Source organism: Heteronotia binoei, chromosome 5 (assembly GCF_032191835.1).
Source record: "Heteronotia binoei isolate CCM8104 ecotype False Entrance Well chromosome 5, APGP_CSIRO_Hbin_v1, whole genome shotgun sequence".
Lineage (NCBI taxonomy): Eukaryota > Metazoa > Chordata > Lepidosauria > Squamata > Gekkonidae > Heteronotia > Heteronotia binoei.
The window spans coordinates 8,366,506-8,394,161 of record NC_083227.1 but is presented as its reverse complement, the minus strand read 5'-3'; the positions used below and the strand labels follow the sequence as shown (position 1 = coordinate 8,394,161).

General features: G+C 44.9%; 1 protein-coding gene across 1 annotated transcript; it reads left to right on the top strand.

Moving 5' to 3' along the window:
• Nucleotides 1–10,980: 10,980 nt before the first annotated feature.
• On the top strand, nt 10,981–23,502 carry LOC132571633 (gastrula zinc finger protein XlCGF17.1-like). The gene is made up of 3 exons (XM_060238432.1): nt 10,981–10,989; nt 11,589–12,724; nt 23,475–23,502. The coding sequence occupies exons 1-3, from the start codon at nt 10,981–10,983 to the stop codon at nt 23,500–23,502; spliced, it is 1,173 nt and encodes a 390-aa protein (XP_060094415.1).
• The last annotated feature ends 4,154 nt before the right edge of the window (nt 23,503–27,656 follow it).

Here is a 27,656-nt window from a genome sequence, read left to right as displayed (position 1 = left end):
GGTGGCGGCCACAAGTATAGCCACCTTCAAGAGGGGTTTAGATAAAAATATGGAGCACAGGTCCATCAGTGGCTATTAGCCACAGTGTATGGAGCACAGGTCCATCAGTGGCTATTAGCCACAGTGTATGTGTGTATATAACATTTTTTGCCACTGTGTGACACAGAGTGTTGGACTTGATGGGCCGTTGGCCTGATCCAACATGGCTTCTCTTATGTTCTTATGTTCTAAGCAGAGTACGAATAATGAAAGAATTGCCAAGACAAGTGATAAATGACAGGAGAACATATAAGAAATTAACAGAAAAACTACATGACAATGGAATGAGGTATAGATGGATGATACCTGAAGGTTTGAGCTTTGAGCTACAAGGAAGAAGGATTACAATTACAAATATACAGGAGCTGCATGAATTTTATGAAGAGAATAAAGAATTTGCACCATGATGGATTATAAATTATTATCTTGGAATGTAAATGGAGTAAATTCACCACAAAAAAAGAAAGGCAATATTTCATTGCATTAAAAAACAAAATCGTAATATAATTTGTTTACAATAAATTCATATTAGACAAAAGGATTATAAATTTTTATGGAATAAATTGGGACTGGAATTTTTTTCATTGGCTGAATAGAAGAAAAAGGGTGTGGTTTTTTTATATTAAACAAGAATTGGACCCAAAAATAATATTTAAAGATAAAGATGGAAGATTTGTGGCAGTGGAAGTAATAATAAATGCGAAAAAACCTTATTATTGGGACTGTATGCACCAAATGGTGCAAAAATTGTTTTTTTTTAAGACATTATAAAACAACTTGATGAAGTGACATATGACCAGGTCATGATTATGGGAGACTATAATGGAACAATTCAGAACACATTGGACAGATCTGGGAAAAAAATAACAATAAAGAAGGGAAATTGCCAAAATCCTTCTTTGAACTGGTTAAACAAGAAAACCTGGAAGACATATGGGGAAAATTTAATCCGGAAGTACGAGATTATACATTTTTTTCAGCAAGACATAATACTTTTTCCAGAATTGACACGTTATGGGGTACAAAGGATTTAGGCCTTATAACTAAGAAAATAGAGATATTACTGAAGATAGGTGCAGATCATAACCCAATATTATGAATTACAAAATTGTCTAAAAAAGTGAGAAGATGGCGATTAAATGAAGATTTATTACAAAATAAAGAATTTGTGACATCTCTAGAAAATGAAACTAAAGCTTTCTTCCAAATAAATGATAAAGATGATATAGAATTTCAGATGGTGTGGGATGCTTATAAGGCCGTAATGAGAGGAATATTGATTACATTAAACAATAAGGTCAAAAGGGCAAAAGAAAAATAGATGTTGGACATTCAAAATGAAATAAAGAAAAAAGAAGGGGAACTGAGGAAAAGGCCAGGGGAAAAGAAAATTATAAGGGAGATTACAATATTACTGTCAAGCATGCGGGTTCAATGACGAGTCGAAGTTGATACAAAGACTACGTTTATTGATAGACCGATACTTTTGGCAGAGCCATTGCTTGAGATTAATGAAGCTGATACATTGATACAATACTTTTAAGGCTTACTTCAAAGGGATTCCAAGGGAGGGGGTTGCGGGATAGCATTCACACATAAAGCATCATAAATGTCTATGTTCCCATAGCATTATCAGAACCTCGTCCTTGCTTTCTCCAGATGTCCCGTACTCCCTCAACAGAATGTCTGGGAAGGTGCTAATTATTTAGTTTTGGTTCTCACTACTTCTAATTATAAGCCATAAAGCAAGGAAGGGGGGAAGGGAAAGGATAACAAACTAACACAATGGGTCCTCCATGACACTTCCCAGATCTGGTTTAAGCAGGACCCTAAAACAATCAATTAACATTGGAATTTTACCATGCTTGACAATTACAAGCACAAATGAGACATTTGTTAAATAAGGAATTGGAATGGAATTTGAAAAAATTACAACAGAAGTCCTTTGCGGGAGTGAAAAAACCCTGGAAAGTACTTGGCCTGGCAACTGAAGAAAAAGAGAGGAAGTAAAATTATTAATAAAATTGTGGTTGATGGAAGAGAAATGGTACATCAAGAAAGAATAAAGAGAGAATTTTTCAAGTACTGTGCTAAATTATTTAAAGGTGTTAATGTAAAGAAGGAAAGGATGGAAGCGTATTTGCAAAAGATAAGAATAGCACCCTTAACTGAATATATGAAAAAAAATTTGAATGATCCAATTGAAAAAATAGAAATTGAAGCAGCGATTAATACAATGAAAATTAGAAAAGCACCTGGGCCAGATGGATATACGGCAAAAAAATTTTAAATTTTTAAAGAAGCATTAGTACCGAAATTTCAAAAATTGATGAATAAAAGGGAATAAAATTGATAATGCCAAATACATGGAAGGAAGCTGTAATTTCTTTGATTCCTAAGGAAGTTAGAGATGTCATGTATGTAAAGAACTATAGACCAATTTCATTACTAAATAATGACTATAAGATATATACAAGAATTTTGGCAGAACGAAAAACAATATTTGATAAATTTCATAAAGGAGGACCAAGCGGGATTTCTCCCTAAAGGGCAAATAAGAGATAATATTAGAACTGTTGTAAATATTGTAGAATATTATGAAAGACATCCAGAGAAGGAAGTCGCATTATTCTTTGTGGATGCAGAGAAAGCTTTTGACAGTTTGAACTGGGACTTTATGTTTGCAGTAATGGAGAAAATAGAGTTGGGGGAAAACTTTATAAGAATTATAAAGGCAATATATACTGAACAACGTGCAAGGTTATGTATAAATTCAGATCTTACAGATGAAATGATAATCAGCAAAGGTACAAGACAAGGTTGTCCGCTTTTACCTTTGTTGTTTATAATGACTCTTGAAATTTTATTGATGCAAATACAAGATGATAACGAAATAGAAGGGTTGAGAGTTAAAGGATTTATTTACAAATATAGAGCATTTGCAGATGATATAATGTTTATAAATGAAAATCCTACACAAGTAACACCTTTGTTGTTAGCTAAAATACAAGAATATGGAGAACTGGCAGGATTTTATGTTAGTAAAGAAAAAAAAATCAAAATTTTTATGTAAAAATATGCAAGTAAATAAACAAAAGGAGTTGCAGAGACTAACAGGATGTGAAGTTACCGCTAAAGTAAAATATTTGGGTGTGGAAATAACGATGAAGAATATTGAACTGTTCAAAAATAACTATGAAAAGCTATGGCGTAAAATGGATTAAGATACGATAAAATGGAATAAGCTTAACTTGTCATTGCTTGGAAGAATAGCTGCAATTAAGATGAATATTTTGCCGAGAATAATGTATTAGTTTCAAACTATTCCGATTCTGAAAGACAGTAAACAATTTAACAAATGGCAAAGGAAGATTTCGGAATTTGTATGGGCTGGGAAGAAACCAAGGATTAAAATGAAGGTTTTAATAGATGCTAAAGAAAGAGGAGGATTCCAATTACCTGATTTAAGATTATATCATGAAGCAGTTTGTTTAGTGTGGATAAAAGATTGGGTGACGCTGTTGAATAAAAAACTTTTAGCGTTGGAAGGTCATGGAAATAAATTCGGCTGGCACGCTTATATATATTATGGGAAGAAAAAGGTGGATAGTTCTTTCTCTCATCATTATATAAGAAATAATTTGTTGAATACCTGGATGAAGTATAAGAAATATGGTGATGAAAGAAAACCATTATGGATAGTGCCAGCAGAAGTGAAAAAAATAACAGCTGAGACAGGTGAGGAAAAATGGCTGTCATACAATCAACTATTAAAAATACAAAGTGGCAAAATAGAATTGAAAACTGATGTGGAGTTGAATAACAAATATGATTGGTTTCAAATGCAACAAATAAAGAGTTTGATGGAAAAACGATATTAAAACTGAAGGAATAAGACGAGAGCAAACAGAAAGGGAAAAAGTTCTGCTTGGAGATAATGAAAAATTAATTTCAAAAACTTATAAGCTACTTTTAAAATGGTCTACAGAAGATGAAGTAGTGAAATCTCAAATGATTAAATGGGCAATAAATGTAAATAAAGAAATACAGATGGATACATGGGAATATTTATGGAAGAACTCTATGAAACTTTCAACATGTCAGAGTATTAAAGAGAACTGTTTTAAAATGATGTATAGATGGTATATGACTCCTAAAAAATTGGCAAAGATGAATATCAAGATGCCAGACAGATGTTGGAAATGTAAAAAACATGAAGGTTCTTTCTACCATATGTGGTGGACTTGTGAAAGAGCGAAAAAGTATTGGCAGATGATCCAACAAGAAATTTCTAGGATCTTGGGATATGAATTCAAGAAAGCTGCAGAGACTTTTCTGTTCGGATTACAAATGGAAAAATTTCCAAAAGAAGATAGAACTATAATTTGGTACTTGCTTTCAGCTGCTAGGACACTATATGTGCAGTTATGAAAGCAAGAAAAAATACCAGAAAAATGGGATTGTAAAAGTTATGACATGGAGTGAGATGGACAAATTAACAAGAACTTTAAGAGACTATTATTTAGAAGATTTTAAAAGGGAGTGGAAAATATTTAGAAGTTATGTAGAAGACGAGTGGAAAGTAAAAGGACATTGGACAATTTTTGATAATGATTAAACTTTAGAAGAAAAAAGAATATTAATTTTAGTTCTTAGGAATTAAGTGTACCTTTTAATGTTAGTATTTTGAGTAAATAACACTGGTGGGGGTCATGTAACGGGGGGAGGGGTGATTAGAAAGCAGCATATGGGATAGATGAAAAGAAGTTATTAATGGAAATTATTACCATATGTTATCAATAAAATTGTTTAAGTGCGATAAAAAACCCCAAAGAAGGAGAGCTCCCCACCTCCTAAGGAAGGTCTCAGGCCCAACCCCCAGAATCTCCAGTGAAAATGATCAGGTAGGAGGTGATTGGGAAACCTCTGCCTGAGACCCTGGGAAAACTGCTGCTGGTTTGAGGATACTGACTTCAACGGACCAAGGGATTATTCTTCGCTTAAGAGTAAAAACACTAGCCCAATAATCAGTTAATTTAGCGTTAGGGTTTGTAGAATCTTTCGGGATCAAGTGCCATGTTCTACTGGAGAAAGTTTTCCTTCCAGACGTTTCGTTCTCAGCTGCGGAGAACATCCTCAGAGGCGTTGCAGCCGGAGCAGGCGCTCAGACCTTCTTGGCTGCTGTGCATTGAGTGGGGCCAGAGCTGCTGGAGAGCTGCTGTTTGTAGGCTGGAGGGGGTGTGATGAAAGGGCAATTGGTTTGTGGATGTGCCCATTGTTTGGTGGGGCTTCCTGGAAGGGTAGTGATAAGGAAACTGGCTGTTGAATGCGACCATTGTTCTGTGTTAATTGCTGGGAAGGTTGGAAGGGGTTTGAAGATAAGGAAGATGGTTGTTGACTGTGCTGATTGTTCTGTGGAATTTGCTGGTTGTTCTGAGACTTTCTGCAATTTATAGTCTGTAGGGTGTTTTGCAGAGCTGGGTACCAAGATTGGTGGATGAAAATGCCTTCTTCCTTTCTGTTAAAATTGTGCTGGTGTTTGTAAATCTCAATAGCTTCTCTGTTCAGGCGGGTATGATAATGTGAGACCGTAGAAAGGACTTCAGTTCTTTCAAAGTGGATGACGTGGTCTCCTTCTTGAAGTGCATGTTCAGCTACAGCTGATTTTTCTGGCTGAAACAAGCGACAGTGTCTCTTGTGTTCGGTGAGACGGGTGTTGATACTGCGTTGGGTAGTGCCAATGTAGACCAATGTGCCAATGTAGACCAATGTGCCAATTCGGTGAGACGGGTGTTGATACTGCGTTGGGTAGTGCCAATGTAGACCAATGTGCCAAGGTAGTGCCAATGTGGAGTTTATTTAGCCTTAATATTTATTTATCTATTGATTGATTGCTGAACTGGATGTTATCTTAAATGCAAAATAAGATGTTCTACAGTGTTATTGTAGTACCATAGTACTTTATGCATAGCAGAATTTTGTTATATATGGAATTAATCTACTTGATACGCCTTCATCCAACAAAGTTCTGTATAATGTGGAATTTTTTAAAAGAAACTTACCATATGTTTAAAAAGAAAGAAAAGGAAAAACATCTGCCTGAGACCCCGGGGAACTGCTGCTGACCTGAGTGGGCCGAGGGTCTGATTCAGTCTAAGGCCACTTCATGTGTCCAGGTGGGTCTTCTTGCTGATGGGCGACTGAGGACAGTGTTGTGGCCATCCCCCAAGCCAAGACATCACAAAACAGCACGGTTTCTGCAGCTCAGTTACAGTAAAACAAAAAAAGCTAACTATTCTAAGATAGGAAGCACCTAAACGGCACTCATTGTTGCAGTATCAGTATTGCAACTGGAGCCTAATGTACTCTAGAGAGATGTATTCATCATGATGCAGCAAGGAAACATCCAGGTGTACTAGCATCCCGGGAGCATGAAGTTAGCCTGGCTTCCCTCTCATCCATGCCCAGATTATAGTTTCTGCCTCTAGGATCAGGTGGTATGAATGACCCAATCAAAGGTCCTGCTGGATGGAAATTATCAGAGACTGTCAGCAGCATCCTCAGGGCCGACTCCTCCACTAGGGAAACTGGGCGGTTGCCTAGGGCGCCAGCAAATTCACCCCCCCAAAAAAAGTTATCGGTGGAGGGAGGGCTTTAGATAGCCGGAACGTGGTGCTAGAGCCAGTTCCAGCATTGAAATCGATATGGGGTGGGGAAGGGAGGGAAGAGGAGGAATCTCGGCAGGGGGGCACAGAGCCACGGTGGGGCGCTATGGGGGAGGGCGCCAGGCAGCGAGTCTGCTTAGGGAGCCATGGGGCATCAGGCCATCCCTGAACATCCTCATCCCCTCAACCTCCTGTTTGCAGAACAGGATAAAGGTTCTCACAATTAACCAATTACCACATTCTGGGATCTGGCCTTGAAAGAAATGATGATGTTAACTGCAGGGAGGCTCAGCTTATGAACAGCCACAAATCACACCAGACCACATCACAATACCTGCAATCCTTGCGGGAACTAGGTTTCTATGCCATTCTGCATATACTGGTTCAGATTCATAAGAACATAAGAACATAAGAGAAGCCATGTTGGATCAGGCCAACGGCCCATCAAGTCCAACACTCTGTGTCACACAGTGGCAAAAAAATTTATATACACACATACACTGTGGCTAATAGCCACTGATGGACCTGTGCTCTATATTTTTATCTAAACTCCTCTTGAAGGTGGCTATACTTGTGGCCGCCACCACCTCCTGTGGCAGTGAATTCCACATGTTAATCACCCTTTGGGTGAAGAAGTACTTCCTTTTATCTGTTTTAACCTTTCTGCTTAGCAATTTCATCGAATGCCCACGAGTTCTTGTATTGTGAGAAAGGGAGAAAAGTACTTCTTTCTCTACTTTCTCCATCCCATGCATTATCTTGTAAACCTCTATCATGTCACCCTGCAGTCGACGTTTCTCCAAGCTAAAGAGTCCCAAGCGTTTCAACCTTTCTTCATAGGGAAAGTGCTCCAGCCCTTTAATCATTCTAGTTGCCCTTCTCTGGACTTTCTCCAATGCTATAATATCTTTTTGAGGTGCGGCGACCAGAACTGCATACAGTACTCCAAATGAGACCGCACCATCGATTTATACAGGGGCATTATGATACTGGCTGATTTGTTTTCAATTCACTTCCTAATAATTCCCAGCATGGTGTTGGCCTTTTTTATTGCAAACGCACACTGTCTTGACATTTTCAGTGAGTTATCTACCACGACCCCAAGATCTCTCTCTTGGTCAGTCTCTGCCAGTTCACACCCCATCAACTTGTATTTGTAGCTGGGATTCTTGGCCCCAATGTGCATTACTTTGCACTTGGCCACATTGAACCGCATCTGCCACGTTGACGCCGACTTACACAGCCTCAACAGATCCCTTTGGAGTTCCTCACAATCCTCTCTGGTTCTCACCACCCTGAACAATTTAGTGTCATCCGCAAACTTGGCCACTTCACTGCTCACTCCCAACTCTAAATCATTTATGAACAAGTTAAAGAGCATGGGACCCAGTACCGAGCCCTGCGGCACCCCACTGCTTACCGTCCTCCACTGCGAAGACTGCCCATTTATACTCACTCTCTGCTTCCTATTACTCAGCCAGTTTTTGATCCACAAGAGGACCTGTCCTTTTACTCCATGACTCTCAAGCTTTCTAAGGAGCCTTTGATGAGGAACTTTATCAAAAGCTTTCTGGAAGTCAAGGTAAACAACATCTATCGGGTCTCCTTTGTCCACATGTTTGTTCACCCCCTCAAAGAAATGTAACAGGTTAGTGAGGCAAGATCTTCCCTTGCAGAACCCATGCTGAGTCTTCCTCAATAACCCGCGTTCATCAATGTGCCTACTCATTCTGTCCTTGATAATGGTTTCTACCAACTTTCCCGGTATTGAAGTCAGACTGACTGGCCTGTAATTTCCCGGATCTCCTCTGGAACCTTTTTTAAAGATGGGGGTGACATTTGCTACCTTCCAGTCCTCAGGAACGGAGGCAGATTTCAATGAAAGATTACAGATTTTTGTTAAAGGATCCACAAGTTCAACTTTGAGTTCTTTCAGAACTCTCGGATGTATGCCATTATTACTTATTAGTTTTTAATTTGACTTATTAGTTTTTAATTTGTCTATCAGTCGTAGGACCTCCTCTTTTGTCACCTCAATCTGACTCAGGTCTTTCAACACCCCTTCCAAAATTAGTGGTTCTGGGGCGGGCTTTGATAGTGGTTCCGAGCTTTGATCTGGACTGTGGTGCTGACCTTCCTGAAGAATTTTTAGTCTTTAATTTCTTTCCTTCCCCATGTAAGACTGATGGTTTTCCCTCTCTCTCTGTCTCCTTCTCTCTCTGCAAAAGAAGTCAAAAGTATAAGAGAAACTGGCGGAGAAAGAGACAGATTGCAGGGTTGCATTCGAAGACAGATTGCAGGGTTCTTCTAGAGTGGCATTTCCCAACAGCAGGGTCGGGACCCAGCACTGGGCCATGCCGGCCTGAGTGCCAGGTCGTGGGGCCACCGGTGGCCTGCCATCCTCCCCTCCTCCTCCCTGCAGCATTGCACCCCAGTCATGACTCCTCCCTTCCCCCTCAGGTCAGTTTCAGAATGATTACGGTGCCCCTCCCCTCCCAGTGGGGAAAACGGTGCTGAACTCTCACTCAGCACAGGAGCAGGTCAAACGTCCGAAAAGGCCGCCGCCGCTGCTCCCTCCCCCACACTTCCCTTCCATCCAGGAAGCGCAGGGGAGGGACCAGCAGTGGTGGGCTTTTCACACATACATTCAACCTGCTGCTGGCCTGCCGCCATGCTAAGTGAGAGCTCAGTGCTGTTTTTCCCACCAATGGGGGGGGGAGAGGTGCGCCTTAACCAGCCTGAAACTGACCTGGGGGGGAGGGAGGGAGGGAGGAGGAGGCGGGGGGGGGAACTAGGCCTGATTTGCCTTGGCCAGCTGAGGTCAGGGGACCCAGGCCTGCTTGTGCTGCTGGAGTCAGCAGTTTAAAAGGTGAGTTGCTCCCATCCCGTTTCTTTCCATTTTTCATTTTCCTTTACTTTTTCTCTTCCTTTTGTCCCTCCTTTCTTTCACTCCTTCCCTCCCTTTTCTTTCCTTCCTCTTTCTTTTTTCTGTGTTTTCAACTCTTTCCCCTTCCCTCCCTTTCTTTCTTTCTTTCTTTCTTTCTTTCTTTCTTTCTTTCTTTCTTTCTTTCTTTCTTTCTTTCTTTCTTTCTTTCTTTCTTTCTTTCTTTCTTTCTTTCTTTCTTTCTTTCTTTCTTTCTTTTTCTTTCTTTCTTTTTGTCTGTCGGTCACTCACTTTCTTTTTGCCTATTTGCTTTATTTCCCACACCCCTTCCTCTCTCTCTTTGAAAGATAGTCTTTTCCCTTGTCTCCCTCCCTCTCTCTCTCCCTCCCTTTCTTTCCTTTGCTAATCTGAGTAAAGTGGGGGGGAAGAAGCTTGAAATGCCCTGCCATTTCATATTTTCCCAGACTGCCATTTCATGTTTTCCTTTCTCTCTTTCTTTCTTTCTCTCTTTCTTTCTTTCTCTCTTTCTTTCTTTCTTTCTTTCTTTCTTTCTTTCTTTCTTTCTTTCTTTCTTTCTTTCTTTCTTTCTTTCTTTCTTTCTTTCTTTCTTTCTTTCTTTCTTTCTTTCTTTCTCTCCCTCTCTCTTCCCCCTCTCTCCTTCCCCACCCTGCCATTTCATGTTTTCCCAGACTGAGAGCATTTTATATTTTTAGTTTTCTGCTGTGTGAGCCTTGTGCTTTTTCTTGATATTTTTTTTTAAAATTGCATTGCAAAATCCCACTATCCTCCTACTTTTCCTAAACAAAACATTGCAATAGTTTTAGGCTTGTTTGAACATCATTTCTTGTCTCCCGCCTCCACCCTCAAAGTCTTCTGGCTCCACTCCCAAATTTTAGTGAGCCACGAAGGAGAAGTGTAAAAATAACCGGGACACAGCGGGAAAAAGTTTGGGAAAACCTGCTCTAGAGGCTTCCAAGAGCATATTTCCTTCCCAGATGAGTTGGTTCAGAATGAGTGACCTTCACTCTTATGTCAAGAGAACAGGACAGAAATAACCATATGAGATTGCTGATTCCCTTCTGAGCCACATTTGGTCTGGTACAATCATAGAGGCCGGTGGGTAAGGAGGGAGGGAGGCCTTAATCTGGAAGCTCAGAAGCTTCTTCTGGGCAAGAGTTCAGCTGAAGTTCTTCATGGGTGGGAGAGGTATCCTTAAATACCAGATATTCTTGGGGGAAGGTGGAGGGGTGGCTAAGATCAGTCCAGCTGGATGAAGCCAAAGGGCCATCAGTCCTTTCCTCCTGCAGTCCCACACATGCCTTTGGATTTTACCAGCCTCCCCAAGTGCTAACAGTTTCTCTCTCTTTATTCCAGCAGAGGATGATCACAGGAATGAGGAGGGTGAGAAACTTCATCAGGAAATGCTGGATAAAGTTAAAAATGAAGACTTGATCAAAAATGTCAGGAATCCAATCAGAGTGAAGAGAAAGAAAGGTGGCTGTATGGCTGAGAAGCGTGATGGAAGACAGTGGAATATACATTTTCCAAAGCACAGGAAAATGAAAGCAAGCAAATCCATTCAGTGCAGAAAGTATTTCAGAAATAGATCACAGCGTCTTTTGCATCAAAGAATAAAGAGACAGGAGAAACCTGGATACTCACAGACCAGACATAAATTCAGTCTCAGTAGTAATATTCAACTGCATCAGAAAGCCCACACAGGGGAGAAACCTTTTGAGTGCTCAGAGTGTGGAAAGAGATTCAGTCAGAGTGGCCATCTTCAATATCATAAGAAAACCCATACACGGGAGAAACCTTTCAAGTGCTCAAAGTGTGGACAGAGATTTGGTATGAGAGGCAGTCTTCAAAAGCATCAGAGAACCCACACAGGAGAAAAGCCTTTTGAATGCTCAGTGTGTGGAAAGAGATTCATGTGGAGTGGCAATCTTCAAATACATCACAGAACCCACACAGGGGAGAAGCCTTTTGAATGCTCGGAGTGTGGAAAGAGACTTCGTACAAGTGGCAGTCTACAAAAGCATCAGAGAACCCACACAGGAGAGAAGCCTTTTGAATGCTCAGTGTGTGGAAAGAGATTCAGTTGGAGTGGCAGTCTTCAAATACATCAGAGAACCCACACAGGGGAGAAACCTTTTGAGTGCTCAGAGTGTGGAAAGAGATTCAGTCAGAGTGGCAGTCTTCAACATCATCAGAAGATCCACACAAGGGAGAAGTCTTTTGAATGCTCAGAGTGTGGAAAGAAATTTATGTGCAGTGGCAATCTTCAAAAGCATCAGAGAACCCACACAGGAGAGAAGCCTCTTGAATGCTCAGTGTGTGGAAAGGGATTCAGTCAGAGTGGCCATCTTCAATATCATCAGAGGACACACACAGGGGAGAAGCCTTATAAATGCTTGGAGTGTGGAAAGAGATTCAGTCAGAGTGGCAATCTTCAATGTCATCAGAGAACCCACACAGGTGAGAAGCCTTTTGAATGCTTGGAGTGTGGAAAGAGATTTAGTATGAGTGGTGATCTTCAAAAGCATCAGAGAACCCACACAGGGGAGAAGCCTTTTGAATGCTCAGAGTGTGGAAAGAGATTCAGTCAGATCGGCAGTCTTCAATATCATCAGAGAACCCACACAGGAGAGAAGCCTTTTGAATGCTTGGAGTGTGGAAAGAGATTCAGTCACAGAGGCAGTCTTCAATATCATCAGAGAACCCACACAGGGGAGAAGCCTTTTGAATGCTCAGAGTGTGGAAAGAGATTCATGTGGAATGGCAATCTTCAAACGCATCAGAGAACCCACACAGGGGAGAAGCCTTTTGAATGCTTGGAGTGTGGAAAGAGACTTCGTACAAGTGGCAGTCTTCAAACGCATCAGAGAACCCACACAGGGGAGAAGCTTTTTGAATGCTTGGAGTGTGGAAAGAGATTTAGTATGAGTGGCGATCTTCAAAAGCATCAGAGAACCCACACAGGGGAGAAGCCTTTTGAATGCTCAGAGTGCGGAAAGAGATTCAGTCAGAGTGGCAGTCTTCAAAATCATCAGAGAACCCATGCAGGAGAGAAGCCTTTTGAATGCTCAGTGTGTGGAAAAAGATTCAGTCGGAGTGGCAGTCTTCAATATCATCAAACAACCCACACAGGGGAAAAGCCTTTTGAATGCTTGGAGTGTGGAAAGAGATTTAGTATGAGTGGCAGTCTTCAAAGGCATCAGAGAACCCACACAGGGGAGAAACTTTTTGAATGATCAAAATGTGGAAAGGGACAACCTTTCGAATCCTAAGTATTTGTCCACAGCTTGCCACATTTGGGATTTGGAAATGGCCCTAAGGGTGGGACACCATCCCCTTGAATGAGACCACTCTCCCCCCCCCACACACACACATACACTGAACTTCCTGAAGAGCTGTTGGCCCATCAACCTCCTTTACTGCAGTGGCAGCTGTTCTCCCATGCAGCCCGATGAGGGTAAGGGGAGCAGGCGATGGGACAGGTCCCAGAAGAAGCGAGGACAGACTACTGCATTGGAGAATCCAAAGGGGAGAAAACTTTTGAATGCTCAGAGAGTGAGAGAAGATTCATTTAGAGTGGCAGTCTTCAGCTGAATCCATGATCCCACGCCTGGGGAGCAAATGTTGAAAAGAGATTCAGAAAGAGTGACGATTTTCAAAAGCGTATATGAGCTCGTATAGGGGAGAAACCTTTTGAATTCTCAGACTGTGGAAAGAGAGGCTGTTGCAGAAGCACTCTTCGATGGCAACTGAGAACCCACACAGGGAAGACACAGTTTTAATGTTGGGAGCTCTGAAAGAGATTCAGTCAGAGCGGTAGTCTTCTGCTGCATCAAGAAACCCACACAATGATGGTCCATGTAAGTACTTAGCCCATAAAAAGAGCTTTCCTCCTATTTCACACCTAAAAGACAACCACAGACCATTAAAGGTATTGAAAAGGTCCCAGCTGCTTTAAAGGGCTGTAATCTCAGTAAAGGTGCAAGCATCAAGCTGTTACCAACCCCTGGGGTGATGTCAGAGCATGATGTTCAGACTTTTAAGCAGACTTTACAGACTTTTTACGGGGTGGTTTGCCATTGCCTTCCCCAGTCGTCTACACTTTATCCCCAGTAAGCTGGGTACTCGTTTTACTGACCTCAGAAGGATGGAAGGCTTGAGTCGTCTACCTGAACCCAGATTCTGCTGGGATCGAACTCGGGTCATGAGCAGAGCTTGGACTGCAGTGTATCCAGAAAAGGTGCCAACTCCTTTAAAGGGCTTGACTCTACAGAAGAAACCTTATCCTTTTGGTTCCAACTGGAAATGTTTGTTCATAGAATCATAGAGTTGGAAGGGACCTCCAGGGTCATCTAGTCGAACCCCTTCACAATGCAGGAAACCCACAAATACCTACCCCATATTCACAGGATCTTCATTGCTGTCAGATGGCCATCTAGCCTCTGTTTAAAAACCTCCGAAGGAAGGAGAGCCCACCACCTCCTGAGGAGGAAGCCTGTTCCACTAAGGAATCTAACGGTCAGAAAGTTCTTCCTAATGTTGAGCCGGTAACTCTTTCGATTTAATTTCAATCCATTGGTTCTGGTCCTACCTTCCAGGGCCACAAAACAATTCCACCCCATCCTCCATATGACAGCCCTTCAAGTACTTGAAGATGGTGATCATATCACCTCTCAGCCGCCTCCTCTCCAGGCTAAACATCCCCAGCTCCATCAACCTTTCTTCATAGGGCTTGGTCTCCAGACCCCTCACCATCCTCATCGCTCTCCTGTCAAGCATCGACATTTCTCAATAATCAGTCTTTTGTTATTGAATCAAAAGTTGCTTTATTTAAGAAACTCAGAAGCTTTACCAAGGACACAAGCCTTGGAAGTAATGACGTACACAGGCTTACATAGTTACTTTATAGGATAGCTTCAAAGTGTATCATGCAGATGCAGCTTGATTCACGGGTTCAAAGGTTACTACATAGTATCTCTTTTATTACTAAGGAATTTAGGCTATTATAAACATCTCCCTTTCTCACACTTCCCTGGGACCAGATAAGAACTGACTGTGTGAATCTGGGGGAGAGGCACATCACAACAGCCGGAGTATCAACATCCTTGGGCCAGATGGATTTATTACTTGCCCAAAGGTTGTAAAGGAGGTGGGAGGCGATAGAGAATGGTGATCTGCTCTTTGTCTAAGGAATCATCATGGCACATAGAAATAAGCATGCTTGACACCTCCTCTGGGCCCGTTCCAGCTTGTCTATATCCTTCTTAAAATATGGTGCCCAAAACTGAACACAATACTCCAGGTGAGGTCTTACCAGAGCAGAGTAAAGCAATACCATCACATCCTGTGATCTGGACACTATACCTCTGTTGATACAGCCCAAAATTGCATTTGCCTTTTTAGCCACCGCATCACACTGTTGACTCATGTTCAGCGTATGATCCACTAAGTCTCCCCCATCCCATAACTATGCATGGGATTTTTCCTACCGAAATGCAGAGCTTTACATTTATTCGTATTAAAATTCATTTTATTGGTTTTTAGCCCAGTTTTCCAGCCCGTCACGGTCATCCTGTATCCTGTTTCTGTCTTCTACTGTATTTGCAACCCCTCCCACTTTAGTATCATCGTCAAATTTAATAAGCATTCCCTCCGTTCCTTCATCCAGCTTCATATGTTCATATGTTATTGTAAGCTGCCTGACAAATAAATGTTATAAGTGCTCGAACTGGAAAGAGCATTAGCCATGTTCAAAATCCAAAAAAGATCCCAGAGAAGAAAACAAGGATGGGCAATGGGATTTCCCGGTCTGAAAATCAGCTAATCTCTCTTCCAGAATCGAAGTGTCCACCTAAGATAGGAATCTTCTCAATGCTCTGCCTGTGGGAAGAGCCTGAGGCACAAGTCTAGCTCTCGTGTTCCTCAGAGAACCCAGAAAAGGGTGAAACTTTCTTAAAGCTGTTTCTGATGAGTTCCTTCAAAGGACCTGGTGTTGTTGGTTCTGAAAGGCTGAGAATGCGCTTACTCCAAGTAGGGAGGCTGTTTTTAGAGGTCCCCCTCCTCTGTGAAACTTGCTACTTGTTGTCACCAGTATGCTGATGACACCCAGCTCTATCTATTGATGGGAGGCCGGGCTGCTGATGCCCCTGTAGATCTGGACCGGACATTGCAAGCCGTTGCTGATTGGATCAAGCTGAGCGGGTTGAAATTATATTGTTGATTTGTTTTATCTGTTATTGTCATACCATGATACTGTATCATGCTCTGTAAGCCGCCCTGAGCCTGCCTCGGTGGGGAGGGCGGGGTATAAATACTTATTATTATTATTATTATTATTATTATTATTATTATTATTATTATTATTATTATTATTATTACTACTTCAGAGTACCTGCCAATCTAACTCTGACATCTTCAGATCTGGCAGAAACGGTTCCTTTCCCAGAACCTATGAAAGAATAGAAAATTTGAGGTAACGAACATCTACAGCCTCTCTGCTGCTGGAGTAAATATAGTGTAACCAGCCAGCAACCTTAATTCACAAACATTTTTCTCTGAGAAGTAGTTATAGAGAGGGATTTCTCAACCCTAATCCCTTCGTAGTTCACCTGCTGTGAGCTTTTGGGGTTCTTCCCACTTCGAAGCCAAAAGCATTCTGGCAGTAGGATTAACTTGGGCTGAAAGAAACAGGTTGTGTTCCCTAACCCAAGAACTCAGTAAGTTCAATTGGGCCCCATCAAGTACGATGCAGATTTGATCCAGGGCTATCCGGCACTGTGGGGGAGGGGTTGGTTTTTAAGGTACTGGCACCGAATTTGCTCTTTTTCTGCTTCTACCTCCTCTCAACCCTCCTGCCCTAAATATACAAAAGATTGGACCAGGGGGATCTATTCTATGGGACCTAAAGGAGAAAGTGCCCTCTTCCTCCATTTTTCTTGGTGAAGGCCCTTGAAGGTCTGTCCCTCTACATCCCTTCCTTCTCCAAGCCACACAACTTCATGGAAGTGAGCTCTGAGGACATGGTTCACTCGCCCCGGAATCGCACAGTTTGGAGAAGGGGGCCATCAAAAGGGACAGTCCCTTTACATTTGGATAGCTGAATCAGCACCCCAGGATCATAGACGAGCTCAGAAGCCTTCTCACAAGAACCAAAATGCTGATGTTTTGGCACACACAGTCCGTTTGCCACTTCTCAGGGCCTGGGTCTTTTCCATCATGGCTCTTCTTCTGTAGACAGAGCTCCTGGAAGAGGTGGGGGTGGAGCCCCCCTCCGAGATCCTCAGGAGGGGCCTCAAGGCCTGCTGGTTTGCCAAGGCTTTTACGGAAACTTGAATTCCAGGTATCTCTTCAGGGAGTGAGGGAGGGAGATATGAAGGCCTGCTGTTGTGTTTTGGGTTCCAACGGGAGACGTTTGTTATTGTAAGGTGCCTTGAACTACAGGGGAGAGCCTTGACCATTTCCCCCCTGAAATGGTGTGTGGAGGGTCAGCTCAGGGTCCCTTTGTGAGGGGATGGAGTGCCAAGGAGCAGGGGGGGTGGCGGGTTGCAGTAGCTGGTCAAAAACTACATACTCCACGAGGGAGAAGGGTTGACCATCCAGATCAATCATCTCACTGTTGAGTGACTCCTTCTGGGCTCTTCCCTTCATATGGCCTCCCAGGAGTCAAAGGTTGACTGTTTCTGAACATTGAATTTCCCTGTAATCAGGCTGTGTAGTGATCATTATGAGACGTTTCCCTCAGGAATCCATGTCATCCCCTTTGAAAGCTGTCTGCCTGTGGCCATCGCTACATCCTCTGGCAGCGAATTTTGCCTTCAATCACTCCCTGTGTAGAGAACTATTTCCTCTTCCCCTACTGAATCTATTGTTGCCAGCTTCCTTGGATGCTTTCAAGATCTAGTCATTTGAGAGAGGGAGAAAGTTCTCTTTGTCAACTCTCTCCATCCCGTGCATCGTTTAGCGCTACCATAGTATCAAATCTGTGGATTTTCATTGGTTGGATGTGGGCTACGCAAGATTGGCTTGCACTGTCTCTGGCATGCCATTGGCTGATTCTTCTCCCTCTCGCCCACTGCCAGCCCCGTCAGGTGAGAGTCCAACCAGACGGCCACTGATCTCTTGAGGGAGACAGTTCCCTGCTGACGAGTTCTCCTGGGGGCTTCCTGATCTCCACAGCCTCTCCTCAGGGCCCATTGCAAGAAGCTCAGGACAGTCCGTTCCCCCCTCCCCCAAACAAACAGTGCCAAGGAGTGGGGGGTTGCAGGAGCCGGTGAAAAGCTACATACTCCATGAGGGAGAAGGTTTGACCGTCCACATCAATAATCTGTGAACCAAACCGAAAACTGTGAGAGATGTTTATGAGGCAAACAGCAGCACTGACTTCTCATCACCTGACACAAAAGGAATCTTTATTCGCAGCAGGGAGAGCCCAGTTCAACAGCAGCAGATAAACAGACGGATACTATAAAATGTATCAAGCCCTTTTCCAACTGCAAATACTCTTCACTCTTTCTTTTCAAATTAGGCTACAGTTGGCTCCTATGATGGAGTGGACTCTATTCTGTCCTGTGGGTCCATAGGACACAGTGGGCTCTAGTCTATCTTATCAGCCCATAGGACAGAATGGACTCACTTGTATCCCATTGGCCCATATGATGAAATGGACACCATTCTGTCCTATGGGCTTGTAGGACATAATGCAGTCCATTCTGTCCTATGGGCTGATAGCCTAGATCTAGAGACCAGAGAGAAGCCATGCTAGCTTCATGATTTTGCTGGACTGAGTCCCGAACTATGCTAAGGTCACATTGCAATGAAGAGCTACCTAGGAAACACTTAGGTCTCCACTCTGAGGCTGTGAGACTTTTAAGATTCTGCCATCTAACACCATGTGCCAATGTATTAGATAGAAAAGTTAGATTTCCTCTTTTATGCTGCTAAACTACAGAGATTATTTTGCCTCATATCAAGATTGTTCTTTAAGGATTTAATAAACCTCTATTTTGCTGAGATGTGCTTTGTTGTGAACCTCTGGCCGTGGAGACGCAGAGAGCCCCGGCTTGGGCTCCTTGACAGGGTGGCAATTTAAGGGGATCGAGGCCCATATTCCAGATATTTCTGCAGTGCTGTACGATGGCTGAGAGCTGGAGTCTACTTGTAGGTCTCTTTATTGCCCCCTGCAGAATTAGAGTCTGATTGCAGCTGTGTCCTATTATCCCGTTCATTCAGCAGTCACTTGCGTGGGTTCACATATTTCTAATAAGCATCTCTCTCTCTCTCTCTCTCGGCTTGGCTTCGCGAACAAAGATTTAAGAAGGGTGCAATAGACCACGTTTGCTGCAGGCTCGCTGGTGGCTGACAAGACCAATGCGGGACAGGCAGGTCTGGCCACAGTGGCTGCAGGGAAAAGTCTGATTTAGGGTTGGTCCTATAGCAGTGCGATTCTTCCTCAATCTCCTTTTGTCCTCAAGACCAGCTATGCGTGTGTTCTCAAAGGAAGAGACAGCCTGGTGGATGGTGTGCCTCCATGCTTTGCGATCTGAGGCTAGGTCAGACCACTGGTGATGGTTGATGTGACAGGTGCTAAGGGATTTCTTCAAGGAGTCCTTGTACCTCTTCTTTGGTGCCCCTCTATTTCGATGGCCGGTGGAGAGTTCGCCATACAGGGCAATCTTGGGAAGGCGGTGGTTTTCCATCCTAGAAATATGCCCTGCCCAGCGCAGCTAAGGACATAAGAAAAGCCATGTTGGATCAGGCCAATGGCCCATCCAGTCCAACACTCTGTGTCACAAAATGGCATATATATATATATATACACACACACACACACATACATACATACACACACACACACACACACACACACACGCACGCTGTGGCTAATAGACACTGATGGACCTGTGCTCCATATTTTTATCTAACCCTCTCTTGAAGCTGGCTATGCTTGTAGCCGCCACCACCTCCTATGACAGTGAATTCCACATGTTAATCACCCTTTGGGTGAAGAAGTACTTCCTTTTATCAATTTTAACCTGATTGCTCAGCAATTTAATCAAATGCCCACGAGTTCTTGTATTGTGAGAAAGTGTGAAAAGTACTTCTTTCTCTACTTTCTCCATCCCATGCATTATCTTGTAAACCTCTATCATGTCACCCTGCAGTCGACGTTTCTCCAAGCTAAAGAGCCCCAAGCGGTTTAACCTTTCTTCATAGGGAAAGTGTTCCAACCCTTTAATCATTCTTGTTGCCCTTTTCTGCACTTTTTCCACTGCTATAATATCCTTTTTGAGGTGCGGTAACAAGAATTGCACACAGTATTCTAAATGGGACCGGGGCATTATGATACTGGCTGATTTGTTATCAATTCCCTTCCTAATAATTCCCAGCATGGCATTGGCCTTTTTTATTTCAATCGCACACTGTCTTGACATTTTCAGTAAGTAATCTACCACGACCCCAAGATCTCTCTCTTGGTCAGTCTCTGCCAGTTCACACCCTATCAACTTGTATTTGTAGCTGAGATTCTTGGCTCCAATGTGCATTAGTTTGCACTTGGCCACATTGAACCTCATCTGCCGCCCATTCACCCAGCCTCAACAGATCCCTTTGGAGTGCCTCACAATCCTCTCTGGTTCTCACCACCCTGAACAATTTAGTGTCATCTGCAAACTTGGCCACTTCACTGCTCACTCCCAACTCCAAATCATTGATGAACAAGTTAAGGAGCAAGGGACCCATTACTGAGCCCTGTGGCACTCCACTGCTTACCGTCTTCCACTGCAAAGACTGCCCATTTATACTCACTCTCTGCTTCCTATTAATCAGCCAGTTTTTGATCCACAAGAGGACCTTTCCTTTACTCCATGACTCTCAAGCTTTCTAAGGAGCCTTTGATGAGGAACTTTATCAAAAGCTTTCTGGAAGTCAAGGTAAAAAACATATATTGGGTTTCCTTTGTCCACATGTTTGTTCACCCCCTCAAAGAAATGTAACAGGTTAGTGAGGCAAGATCTTCCCTTATAGAACCCATGCTGAGTCTTCCTCAATAACCCGTGTTCATCAATGTGCCTACTCATTCTGTCCTTGATAATGGTTTCTACCAACTTTTCTGGTATTGAAGTCAGACTGACTGGCCTGTAATTTCCCGGATCTCCTCTGGAACCCTTTTTAAAGATGGGGGTGACATTTGCTGCCTTCCAGTCCTCAGGAACGGAGGCAGATTTCAATGAAAGATTACATATTTTTGTCAGAAGATCCACAAGTTCAACTTTGAGTTCTTTCAGAATTCTTGGCTGTGTGCCATCCGGACCTGGTGTTTTGCCTCATAAGCATGCTATAGATGCTTTAGAGTGATTGCATATCAGGCTGTCTACCCGTTTCTGCCCTTTCTGTCAAGCCACCTGGTCCCTGGGCATAGCCTCCGCTGGGACCCATCCCTTGTCTGCACAGCAGGTGTGGTCCAAAAGAGGCTGCATGCAGGAGGCCCAGACTGGGGAGAAGATGGGTCAGCTTTGGTGCATTGAACCAAACATCTTTACAGCTGGTAGCTTTAACAGTCTGACGGGTTGCTGAAAGCTCTGGACAGAAGATGGCAAATGGATCACTATTTAATGTGCAAACGGTGACTATAAAATCCATTCCAGCTATTTCCCAAAGAGAGTTTCTTTTAAAAGCAACATACCCGACGGCTCTTCATTAAACATGGGGCAATTTTTGCCAAATCGAGGGAAGCCCAGCATAGCTTGGTGGTGGGGGAGAGTCCAGTTCACCCCCCTTTTGCTGGTGCTGGTTTCCTTTTGGGCACCATTGGGGTTGTGCTCCTGGCAGGGCCTTGCAGGAGACCTGGGAAGGAGGGGGAGGGGTGGGGATTGGGGCTGCCATGGGATTTGTGCCTCAACTGGGACGGGATTGCTGACTTCCAGGGAGGAGACACTAGAGACACCCCTGTTCTGTGAATATAGTAATAATCAGTAACACTCAACATTTATGAACACTCGGAAAGTTCAAAGCACTATCACTATTCACATAGAATCGCATAAACACAAAAACATGGCAAAGATAAGATTAAATAAAGCAAGATGCATGAGTCACAATGACACTCCACCAAGGACGAAAAATCCCAGTAAACGGTGGACTCTCATGGTGGCTCATGCATCTTGCATTGTTTAATCTTATCTTTGCTATATTTTTGTAAGCGTTTACATGATTCTATGTGAATTCTATGCGATTCCATATATTTTGAGGATTGATTAGTAAGCAAATTAATTTTTCTGTAGTAACCTTTTGGAACTTTCCAAATGTTCATTGAGTGTCACTAACTGATTATTATGATGTTAACTGAACACAGGTCTCTCCAGTGTCTCAGCTTTATGTGTTCCTCCTGTTTGGTTTGCAACTTCCAGGGAGGGCCTGGAGATCTTCTGGAATAACAGTGCTGCTCTCCAGAGACCACAGAGATCAGCCCCCCTGGGGGAAAAGGCAACTGCAGAGGCGGGGGACTCTGTGGCATCAAACCCCAATCGATCCCATCCGCAACCTCAGTCTCCAGGTGTTCCCCAACCTGGAGCTGGCAACCGCAGCAGAGGAAGTGAAGGGCCCTGAGAAGAGGGATGGGGGGGGGGAGAGAATAGTTCAGGTTTGCCAGCTGCCTGGAGGAAGGTCTGAATTCGAACTTGACTCTCCCTGGGCCCAGCCTTCCCTCTGGGACTGGTCTGCCTTGCAGGGTGGGTGGGTGGTGGACAGGAGGGAGAAGGGACTTGAGCGGAGCTCCTGGAAGATGGACGGAGTGGAAATGGCTAAAGCTGAATTGTGAATTTCCGAGGAGGGGAGGGTCCTCCAGGAGACATACTGCCTTAAAGGGAAAGTCCCCCCCCCCCCCCGCCCAGGCAGCCCTGTTCTCCAGAGGGAGAATTTGAGGATCAATTGTAATCTGAAGAGAATCTCCAGGCCCCACTGGGAGGTTGGCCAGCCCAGCAGAGACCCTACGGGGAGGAGAACCCCCCCTTCCTCCAACCTGGGGTTCCTTGGGAGGGATATTCCAGGGCGGGGGTCCTCACATTCAGCCCCCTGGCTACCCCCCACCAGCTGTGCACCCTCGCCTGCCTGACTCCACAGAGGCTTTCAGCATTTCCCTGGACTTGCAAGGAAGGGCCAGGAGACCCAAAGAGGTCTTCTCTCCAGGGGGGCAACAGAAATGCCAGATGGCCTATTCCAAGAAGAGCCTGGTGCCCTCATCACTAAACTTCCCCCTTTTCTCCCCCCCCCCCCAATTGAGTTTGACAGTCCTTATTCCAGGAGGGGGGGGACTCAGGAGGGGGGACCCAGCTGCAGCCTCCTTTCTCTGAGCAGCCCGGGACACCCCGGGAGGAGCAGAACCCCCTGCACCAAAGTTACTCCCGAGCAGCCCCATTGAGCAGCACAAGGCGTGGCTGACGGCAGCCCGGCTGAAGCTCCTCCAGGACACCTTTCCCCTTCCTTTGCAACACGGAAAGGGTTAAAAGCACTGAGCGGCTTGCTAGAGAGGCTGAGCAAGGAGAGGGAGGGGCTTTTCCCAGGGAAGGGGAGGGGTTTGCATTTGCAGGGCGAAGGAGGACTGGGAGGGGTGCAGAGAAGCTGCAGGAGGAGGGGAAAGCCTTGCAGCAGCCGGATCCCGGGAGGTCTCCTTGGAAGTAAGTCTTATGGGGGAGAGAAGTGTTTAGATCTTGGGAGGGAGGCGGGGAGCATTGCAAGCCAGGGCAATTCTCTGGATGAATTTGTTGTATATTCCTTGCTTCTTTTTATTTTGGGGTTCGGGTGGGGTGGAGGTTGTGTGTGTGTGTGTACGTGTTCTCCTTTTGGCACACACTGTCTTTCTCTCTCCATCCCCTCAGGAAGAAGGTTTTCTTCATAGCCCAGTGAATGAAGGCATGTTTTCATAGACAGAGGTGGCCCAAGAGAAGGGGAAGGAGATGGAAGAGCAGGACCCAAAAAGACCTGGAACTGGCAAAGGAGCAAGGAAAAGTCCCGATCCCATCCAGCCTGGGAGTCGTGTTGAATTCTGGGAAAGGACAGTGCCAGAGGACCTGGCTAAGAACACCCTGACCTCAGAAGTATGTTGCCAATGTTTCCGGCAGTTCCGCTACCATGAGGCTGATGGGCCCCGAGAGGTTTGCAGCCAGCTCTATGGACTTTGCAACCAGTGGCTGAAGCCGGAGAGGCACACCAAGAGGCAGATCCTGGACCTGGTGATCCTGGAGCAGTTCCTGACTCTCCTGCCCCAGGAAGTGCAGGGCTGGGTCAGAGGATGTGGGCCGGAGACCAGTTCCCAGGCGGTGGCCCTGGCCGAAGGTTTCCTCCTGAGTCAGGCAGAGGAGAAGAGGCAGGCAGAACAGGTGAGGAGGGGATTCCCTCCAGATGTGTCTAATTCAAGCAACAATATCTCACCTTATCTTAAAGTTTCCTTTCCAGATTATTGCTCAGAGCTTCTTCTGCTATACAATTTCTGACCCTTGTAGATAACTCACCAAATCCGCTGATGGAAGGGTGCAGAGTGTGTGAGTGGGGCAGGATCCATTCCTTGGCCTCTTTTCCATTCCATTTCTTACTGTTCCCCCTTGCTGCTGTTTCAGATGCGGGGAACACCTTTGGAGATGGAAGCTGCAATTCCTGAGGCAGAAGGAGCTTCCTTGGAGCAGGGGCAGAGGGTGCAGGCGGTGGAGCATGCCCAAGAAGCCCTCTCCTGTGGTAAGGACTCCTTGTGCCTGGGGAGCCTGTGAATGTGATGGGTAGAGAGGTCAGGTCAGGAGGGGAAATGCATATTTCTGTAGGCAACACAAAGTTAATTGGTGGCACTCAATATCCACACACTGTGATGTCTCTAAAATATTAGACAAACTCCTGGAGCACCATTTATCCCATAATTTAAAAATTCATCTCTTGCCTTCCTTCCCTAAGAGGTCTCAGATTCCCTGGGGAGGGGAAGGCAGGCAAACCTCGAAAGGGAAGCTCCACCTTCTGGGGAAGCAGAGCTCTGATTCCATTCCCTGGGGGGCCAATAATCATGGGGACATTTTCCTTCTGTGCCTGTGCTTGGAGGGTCATCTGGGGGGCTGCTGTGGGTCGCGGGGAGTGGAGTAGGGATGGCAGGCTCTGGCCCAGCACTTGTAGGCCCTGGAGAGGGTCTTGGGGTGGGACATGGGACAGATGTGATGTCATGTTGAGGTTGTGTCAGGCTGAAAACCTGGTTCAATTTAATTTAAATTTAATTTGCGATTTATACCCCGCCCTGTCCTGCAAGGTGGGCTCAGAGCGGCTTACAACATTAAAACGTTACAGTAACAATAAATAAACATATCCAATTCAGCATGCCCCAGAGACACTTGGAAAGCTCATTCCTATGACCCTAAAGTCCCCAGAATTGTTCTAGTTATGTCTGGTCCAACAGGATGGTGCTATCTCATGCTATTGCATTTCCACTCCTCATTTCCCTCCTTGTAGAGCAAACCCAACTCTGATGGAAGTCTGAAATACATTGGCAGTATTTATAATTCCTCATAGGTCCCTGGTGGTTCTCTTCTGCCTCTCTCAGAATATAGTATAAAGTATTTTAAAAATGAGTCGAGTGTACATAGCAGAAGGTTTCACAAACCTGAGAATAGTGTGTGTGTGAACCAGGAAACAAACAAGCAAACACCCTCCCTCCCTCCCTTGTCTCAGGAACAGGCAGTGAAGAGATGCTGTTGAGCCGTTGTCTTTTCCAAGGTGTGGGAACAATCGCTGCACCTCCAATCCAGGTAGGAGAGATGAGGGGTGGGGGGTGGGGCACAGCCTGGGTCCCTCGTCCTTTCTCAGGGGAGCTTTTGCTCCTTCAGTTTCTACAAGGGGTCCGTGAGAGAGATCATTTGAATGCTGTTGCATTTACCCATCCCAAGCCTTATTTTCTGTTCCTTACCAGACAACTCCCTTCCAGGGTGAGATCTCTGAAGAGGAGGGAATCTTCTTTTTCTTCCAGGGTCCCTTTTCCTTGGAGGAGGTGTCCATCTCTTTCACGGAGGCGGAATGGGCCCTGCTGGATCCGGGACAAAGAGCTCTGTACAGGGAAGTCATGCTGGAGAACTATGGGAACGTGGCCTCTCTGGGTAAGGATCTTTCCTAGGTGCCAAAAGTGCAATTTGCTGCCATTGTGAGGTGGAATGAATCCAAATATTGAATAGCAATGCATCATTTTGACACCCTTCCCACCAGTTGGGGCCGGGCTGCAGCTATCTGGCAGAGCATCTCCTTTGCATGCAGAAGGTCCCAGGTTCCCTCCCCAACATCTCCAATGAAAAGGATCAGGTAGGAGGTGAAATGAAAGACTCTGCCTGAGACCCTGGAGATCCAATGCTGGACTGAGTAGATGATACTGACTCCAAGGAACCAGGGGTCTGATACAGTGTAAGGAAACTTCATGTGTTCATAGAGTTATAGAATTGGATCTTCAGTGGGCCCAGGGTCTGATTCAGTCTAAGGCTACTTCATATGTCCAGATGGGTCTTCTTGCAGATGGGCGACTGAGGCCAGTGTTGCGGCCATCCCCCAAGCCAGAGAAGGTATATTGACCTCAGACAAAGTGGATGAGAGTCCCTCAGAAGGACGCTGGGAGGGTTAAGATCCTTCTTGTTCTGTTTCCAGCCTTCATAACACACCCTTCCCTCTGGATAGAATTTCATTTGCTCTGCCTGTGATCTGGAAATGATCCTGTGAAGAATCAAAGCCTTGGTCCCCCTGGGTCACTTCTCCTTGTACTTGAGCAACACCCGAGTCACTGGCTTCACACAAGTAAAACAGACCCCTTCTAAAAAGAAAGTATATTTAGGAATTAAAAATAAGACATCACAAAACAGCACAGTTTCTGCAGCTCAGCAACAGTAAAACAAAAAAAAAAAGCTAACTATTCTGTCTAAGATAGGAAGCACCTAAACAGCACTCTTTGTTGCAGCATCAGTATTGCAACTGGAGCCTAATGTACTCCAGAGAGATGTATTCATCATGATGCAGCAAGGAAACATCCAGGTGTACTAGCATCCCAGGAGCATAAAGTTAGCCTGGCTTCCCTCTCATCAATGCCCATATTATAGTTTCTGCCTCTCTAGGATCAGGTGGTATGAATGACCCAATCAAAGGTCCTACTGGATGTAATTTTCCAGAGACTGTTAGCAGCATCCGCAGGCCCAGCGCACCCACTAGGCAAACTGGGTGGTTGCCTAGGGCGCCAGCAGGGCGGGGGCTGCAAATTCAGCCTCCCGACCTCCTCCAAGGCAGATGCCTACATTGCCCCCGCCTACTCCTCCCTTTCTTCCCCACCCCATGTCAATTTCAATGCCTCTGCCATTCAAGAAGTGGGGAGGGGAGGAGTCAGCGGCAGCGGAGCCGCCCTTTCAGGGTGCTGGTCCTGACAGATTCTGAGCGCGGCCCCATGGCGCGGTTCTACCTGATGATCAAGTGATCGGCGGAGGGAGGGCTTTAGATAGCCGGAACGTGGCGCTAAAGTCAGCTCCAGCATTGAAATTGACATGGGGTGGGGAAGGGAGGGAAGAGGAGGAGTCTCGGCAGGTGCCAGGTTGCAGGGCCACCGGAGCAGCAGTGACGGCCTTTTCGGACGTACGTTCAACCTGCTGCCGGCCTGCCGCCATGCTAAGTGAGAACTCAGAGCTCTTTTCCCCCACCGACCGGGGGGGGCACCTTAACCAGCCACCGACCGGGGGGGGGAGGGGCGCCTTAACCAGCCAGGGAGAAGGAGGCGGGGGGGGGGGAATAGGCCTGACTTCACTTGGCCAGGTGAGGTCAGGGGACCCAGGCCTGCTTGTGCTGCTAGAGTCAGCAGTTTAAAAGGTGAGTTGCTCCCATCCCGTTTCTTTCCATTTTTCTTTTTCTCTCTTTCTTCCTTTTGTCCCTCCTTTCTTTCACTCCTTCCCTCCCTTTTTCTTCCCACCTCTTTTCTTTCTCTTTCTTTTCTCTGTTTCCTCTCTGTTTCTTTTCTCTCTCTTCTCTCTCTGTTTCCTTCCCTCCCTTTCATTCTTTTTCTTTCTTTC

Excerpts from the sequence above, each read along its gene's own strand:
- LOC132571633 (XM_060238432.1), top strand. Across the intron at positions 12,725-23,474 it reads GGCAGTCTTCAATATCATCA|GAAGAAGGTTTTCTTCATAG; the intron begins AACAACCCACAC and ends CCATCCCCTCAG.